At 42.2% G+C, this 6,618-nt stretch overlaps 1 protein-coding gene across 1 annotated transcript; it reads right to left on the bottom strand.

Annotated features, from left to right (window-relative positions):
• Window positions 1-518: 518 nt before the first annotated feature.
• kdsr (3-ketodihydrosphingosine reductase) lies at window positions 519-6,455 on the bottom strand. The gene is made up of 10 exons (XM_018676576.2): window positions 6,000-6,455; window positions 5,316-5,405; window positions 4,934-4,990; window positions 4,753-4,818; window positions 4,560-4,655; window positions 4,211-4,402; window positions 3,792-3,875; window positions 3,613-3,696; window positions 3,383-3,484; window positions 519-3,276 (listed from the first exon to the last, which is right to left on the bottom strand). Exons 1-10 carry the CDS (start codon window positions 6,186-6,188, stop codon window positions 3,157-3,159), a joined length of 1,080 nt encoding a protein of 359 aa, XP_018532092.1. The 5' UTR covers window positions 6,189-6,455; the 3' UTR covers window positions 519-3,156.
• Window positions 6,456-6,618: the final 163 nt, after the last annotated feature.

The following is a 6,618-nucleotide window of genomic DNA, read 5'->3' as shown; positions in this document are numbered from 1 at the left end:
CTCAGGACCATCCCGTCCTGATGAAGGACTGCTTTGATGTGGTCCAGCCACCCCCTTGTGGATGGAGATCCAAAGTTGCAGTACAAAATTGATGTACCTGTATACAATTTCCCAGAGTTCTTTGATGCCTTCTCCACTCTCCTTTAGCATGTTTTATCCCTCATGTCCTCTTCTTACTCTCAGACAGGGACAAACAAAGCATATAAAATCCTGTATTCTGCTTTGGAAAGTCAGTTCATGGAAGATGAAAATCTCATCAAACAGAATACTTAAATTCTGACTACCCTCCCAGTACCCCCCACCCCACCGCCACCACCACCATCAAACTTCTGACAGACCCAACCCACTCTCACTGAAGTGAGACTTCATTTTACAGCAAAGGGTTCCCTGAGCTAGAATTCAGCTGTATTAAGTTGCATATAACAGGAGGGAAATGGCTGCGATGCAATTTAAGAAGAGACAAGCGAGGATATCTTAGACCATGAAAATCCATTAACATCAAAACTGGTGAAACGGAATGAAGACGAGGGATTTGATTTTGTTTTTTTCCCTCACAGGTATTTATTTAGTTTATCGTGTAAGAAAATAAGACAAAGAAACGTTCACTTCTCACATTTTCTTTCAATGGCACACAAGGTGAAGGTGTTAAGTTTTTTGGCAGAAAAAAAAGTAAAAAGCAAGAGAGAAGAATGAAACGAGTGCATTATGACTTTCATGTTCAATACTTAACTCAATATCAAGTATCTGATGATGACACCATTAAATAGGGGAAATTAGCGACTGTTACAGAACTTAGATCTCGACCATATGTTTAACATATTGTAAGCATAGGCTTCATTTGCATAGCTTAAAGGTGTTAAATCAAAACTGCTTTTATATGGGCTACATGTTCTATTGACTATGCGTGTTGCTACCTCAGGGTAAAAGAGAACTTCTGAAAGCAATAAATGTACAATTATGAAAAGCTCTTGAGTGCAGGACAGTATGCCTTTAAACCAATGTCAAATGAGAACATCATCAAACATGAGTCATCCATTCTCACTTTCATATCTTGGGTTTCAGTAAGGCTTCTTCTTGTCATACAAAGACCAGAAATTGACAAAAAAATGACACTAAAACAGTTGGCATTTCACACTGAAAAGTCATTAACTGGTAAACCACCTGTGGGTTAAGCCACATTGTTCTGTGGACAGGTCCATTCTTTTAGCATTAGCTTCATCAGTAGTCACGTCTTAAGGCTTTAGAATGGGTCCCCACACTGCTGCAACGTCTTTTACGAACTAACTCTAAAGATCAACAGAGCAGCAACATAGAAATAAATCTCAAAATAAATGCATTTCATCTACAGAAATTGTCTTAACACATTTTGGCATTCAAATGTTGGGTGTATTTAAAAATAATATTCCTATGTTCTGATTTGGATGCTTTGTATTAAAGTACATTCTCCCCGTTTGTGATGGACCAAAGGAAGACTTGCAAGAGTCGATGCTGTACTTTTTTCCCCTCTATATGCAAAACAATAAGAAGGTTGTGGTAAATACAAGGCTTGACAAGAAATCAGGAGGGAATCGATAGTTATTTAGGGAGTTACAAAGTCCCGACTGTGCATGACACAGTGACAGCAGGTCAAAATCAGAGGGACAAGGGGGAGGGGGATATCACACTTTCATGCTAGTCCCTCTACTATTTTGGCCTTTATGTAAAACAAATCTCTAGCGCCCTCACTAGACCTACAGGGACATGACTTGAACCAGCGAGTCTTGCCCTGCCCTGACTTGCACCGCCCCGACAGATTACGGATCCCAGTTGGATCTCGAACAGGGCGGCTGAATATGTGCACAGACACACACACACCAAACTGCATGTAAAAATGATATGCTTCCCTTCACACATACACACACATTTAAGAAAAAAAGTGTAGTGAACTTGAAGATCAAATGCACAGGTGAAAAGTGAAATCACCTGAGCTGGTGTTATTTTTTTTTCTCCCATGTTTTAACGTCATGGCTTCAACCCCATAGTACCTGCCTTTCGTTTCTCAACGACATAAACTGGGATGACGAGAAAATAATTTGGTGTGTTTATTCCCGAGACGATAAAAATCTAATGGCTTTTCTCTCCCCGTGGGTTGGCTCAGTCACAGCAAAAAACACAAAACAGACACTTGGTCATGCGAACAGTTCACCCAAAAATTCATTACCCCAACACTGCATTGAATTTTTTTGAATATTATTTTCTGGAAATTATGTTTTTGCATTAGTAAAATAAAAAAAAAAAACACTTAAAAACATCACACGCTCTCTCTCTCTCACTCTGATATCACTGAAGAGTACTGTTGTATCACATCCTGGTTTGGTTCACACAGAGCACAAAAACAAAACATCCCACAGCATAAACAAAACGCTGGGGGTCACAACTAGTTTCAAACACAGAGGTCATTCAGTTAAAAAGGAAGGTGCTTTGCCTGCAAAGACTCGTGGTACGAAACGGTAGAGGAAGAGAGGAAGGGACTTGTTTAGTGAAAACAGTAAAATTCATATGACGTGGAGCTAGTTTTGTGATACATGCAATAATATGGCAAAAGGTGACAGTTACCATTCTGGTTTTCACTACAGCCCCTGGGGGGAGGGAATTTCAAGCTGTATTTGGCACAACTGGTCAGACAGGCTATCTGCTGCTTTTTCTTTTCATGAGGGGAAAAAAAAAGAAAAAGAAAAACAACAACACTGTGCGAGTAGTGGCAGGGGGGGCTGATATCTAAAATGTAAGTGGTTCACAAAGCCTAACTACTTTAAAAACCAGGCTGTGGGATGTTTTGTCTGCCCTCTTTCCCCTATAGTAAGGCTGCTCCCACAAAAAGAAGCAGGTGGACACATTAAAACCGAAAAGTCACTGGAATGCTCTGGATAGAAAAATCGAAATGGCTGTGAAGTCTATGGGGAAGTTATGTCACTGGACAAGCAAAGAGTAAACATCTGCTGTTCTCTTTCATCCAATCCTGTTAAGCTGTTATCAGAAACACACTCAAAGCTTGGCCTTTTTCCCCCCGCCTACGGTTGTGCACTTTTACAGCTGGAGGAGAGGAAGGGATGGGATGGGGAGGGATGTAGAGTAGGAGGAAGGGGGCACTAGGCCATGAAGAAGGTAAGGCTGCTGTTACTCCCTCTTGTCGGCTGCTCTTAACTGCTCCCTTTGAATCATGCAACGGCGCACAATGCTGTCAAAACTCCCCAGGTAGAAGAGGGCGATGGTCCGAAACAATCCCATGGTAACAATCTGTACAGAAGAAAATCTGAGGTTAGAATTTGTAAATCGCAAATTATCAACAGCAGCCTGGAGGAGCACTTTGGCCAATGTAACATTATCATGCACGTGGCTGTACCTGCTGGAGACCCTCTGTGATGGAGGTGACAGGTGACATTCCACAGGTGAGGGCTGACAGCATGTAACCATCGGGCCCCACAGAGCTGTTGAAGTTCCCCTGCTGTGAAAGCAAAGGAAAAAAAACAGCCAGGTGCATTTACAGCAGATTATCAACCTTCCACCAAAATCATTTATTTAATGTGCAAAATTGGACAAGAGGCCCAGTTGCCATTGAACTGAATATCTTACCACTGCATCTCGCACAACGATTTTGGCCACTTGATCTGGCTGGCAAACTCCAGATGTTTCGGAGATTAATTTGGTCTCCAGAGGCTAAGAGAGAAGGGAAAAAAAGAGGAAAAGTCTTTATATAGGAGGGAGGAAATTTGAGTAAAAATATAGTATTATTATACTACTGAAGGTTTTACCTTTGTCTTATTTTCCTCAGCCAGTCCTGGAGTGTCAGTGTCAGGGGGGTAGGCCACAGTCACATAGATGTTGTACGGCTTTATCTGGATTAGAAGAACAGCAACACTCACTGACCATTATGTCCTAATATTTCACCTTAATGACACCAATCAGCATTTAATACAAAATAGCTTTAAGGCAAGTATGAATATCACCTTTAGGTATATTGGGAATCTTTATTACAATATTCACAGCTGAGCTAAGATACACATCCTCCCCCTTAGCAGCCAAGTGATGGAGAAATATAACGTGCTAATCTCGTGCTAATTTATTTTAACTACATACAGTGAGAATTTGACTTAAGCTGCAGTGTGTTTGCTTGGTGTGTGGCAGAAGTCCGTGCAAAAAGGGTGTTCAGTTGTGAAAAGGTAAAACTCACTTCCATCTGCAGCGACTCTGCTAAGCCACGCAGGGCAAACTTGGATGGGGAGTAGGCAGTGTATCCAAACAGGCCAATCTGGCCAGCTTGTGAGGACACAAACATGATGCGGCCCATCCTTCGTTCCTTCATGGTGGTTATGACGGCCCGGGTTGGGTAAACGCTGCCCAGGTAGTTAACTTCCATCAGTTTCTGTTGAAATACAGCCACGGTTCACACATACTGTAACAGGGTAGTCCTCAATTTTGTTTCAGTTCTCAGATATCTTCTATTTTGATTAAACCTGTTTTTAGGACTGGTCATATCAATACAATAGTCTAATATCTTGTTTACACTTGTGAGTACTTACTTTAAAACGGTCTACCTCCACTTCCTCAAACTTTCCAGAAATGGACGTTCCAGCACAGTTCACAAGCATATCAACAGGCCCCAGCTTCTCCTGAGCCTGCATGAGAGGAAAAAGCCACTTCAGTACTTCACTTCAGCGCTGAATTATTTAAGGAGTCTGAGATGTTCCACAGTGATAGAGAAGGTAACATTACCTGTTTTATCACACTTTCCACCTGACTGTAATCACTGGAGACATCCACCGATATGCAGAGCACCACCTGAATAAAGAAATGATCTTTTAAACCTAATATAAAATGACATCAGCCATAATGTCCTATATGAACATGTACACACTCATAACATATTTTATTAGAATAAATACTTAACCCATACCTGCTTGTCATTGATGGCAAATTTCTCCACCTCTTTCTTTGCTTGAAGCAGTTTAACCTAAAGGTAAAAAAGAGCATGTTTAATCTGTTCTAACTTGTATTAACGTTTATGGATGTCACCAAGTTTCACCTTTAACTAAATGAAAACATGTCCATTCTTAGAAAATGAATGCTCACAAGCAGGTAAACTGTTAAATGCAAAATAAAAAAGCCCCCCCTTCTTTATATGAGAGCACATCCTTCACCTGACATTATGCAAATTCACCTTTAGAATTTGTTTCACTGTGTTTGACATCAAACGAGTTGGCTAAACAACAAACAGGTTTTCCGAGTAACTGGGCTCGGAACAAAGGAACGATTGGTTGAATGTGGTTTGTGCTGACCTCATCTCGTGCCACCAAAGTGATGAATGCTCCTTGCCTGTAGCACTCAATTGCAATGCATTTCCCAATCCCACTTGAGCCTCCTGTCACCTGAAAATTCAAAGGGTTAGATCATTAATCAAAGGTCAAATGCAGGGTAGGTGCCCTGCAACTGCAGTTTATAGCCCTTTAGCCAAATGTATTGTGTTACACTGAGAGGTGTCTCTAATATATAATCTGCTCTCAGTGACACAGCCATTAAGTTGACCATTGACTGAGTCTAATTAGGGAGCCTCTCTACAACTCTTTCAACAAAAGCGAATATTATAACAGTCACTACGGTAGCCGAGATGAACTGCATTACCTAATTTTATCTAACAGGCGTCAAGTGAGTTAGGTTTTTATTTAGGAGTACTATATAAACTGGTAAGTTGTGAAGTTAACAGTAGCATTACTTATCCCATACGTGGGCGTGTCACTCCTAATAACTGACAGTTGGCTGTCGTTGTAGATTCTGCACTATTAATTTTTATTTTTTTACATCAAATAGTTATGACTAGTTACGGACTGTCGTTAGTGCTAGCGGGCGTACATGGCCTAAAGTTAGGTAGCTTGGAACCCAGTGCTAGCTAAAGTAGTGAGTGGACGTTGGCTACCGTTACCAGCCTATCTAGCGAAGTAACGTTAGCTCTCCGGTGCACTTACCACGACGTGGGCCCCGTTCAGTTTCAGCGGTTTAGGACTAATTAGGGGCGATATCATGTATAACAGCAACACAAAGGCAACAATGAAGGCAGCGACTACAAGTAGCATAATGAATGGCAGAAGGAGCCACCAGGAATTAATGAAAAGCCAATCCGTGATCGTTGAGCTCAACCCTTCTTCAGAGGACATGGGTGAAATCTGGCAGTCGTTAGCTTGTTTGCTAACTAGCGGGCCAGCTTCTAGGGTCCGATAACGGAGCTACGAGGGAGGCGGCGGCCCTGAAAAAGGGGTGGCGAAACACCGACCTCGGAGGAGGAGTTGTCGGGAGGGTCTGGCAGTGAGTCAAAGATGTGTAACGGTCAGGTTAGAGTGCTACGGTGGACCTTGGTTCCCCGTGACAAAACGCAGTCTGCATAAACCAAAACAAATCGAACTGTGCACTGTAAACGGCCGCTTCGGGGTCGTGCTTGGTACTTGTAGTTCTCGCGCGGAAAGGTTCTCAGGAACCACAGGCGCTGCTGGTGTGTGCATCGCCAACAACTCCCACAATGCAACGTTCCGCTTCCTCATTCGTCGTATCCGTTTCAGTTAGCTACACACCTATGCTTAACACACCCAC

Source organism: Lates calcarifer, linkage group LG4 (genome assembly GCF_001640805.2).
Source record: "Lates calcarifer isolate ASB-BC8 linkage group LG4, TLL_Latcal_v3, whole genome shotgun sequence".
Taxonomy (NCBI): Eukaryota; Metazoa; Chordata; class Actinopteri; family Centropomidae; genus Lates; species Lates calcarifer.
Note: the sequence above shows the minus strand (reverse complement) of the source record. Positions and strands in the feature narration are given on the sequence as shown.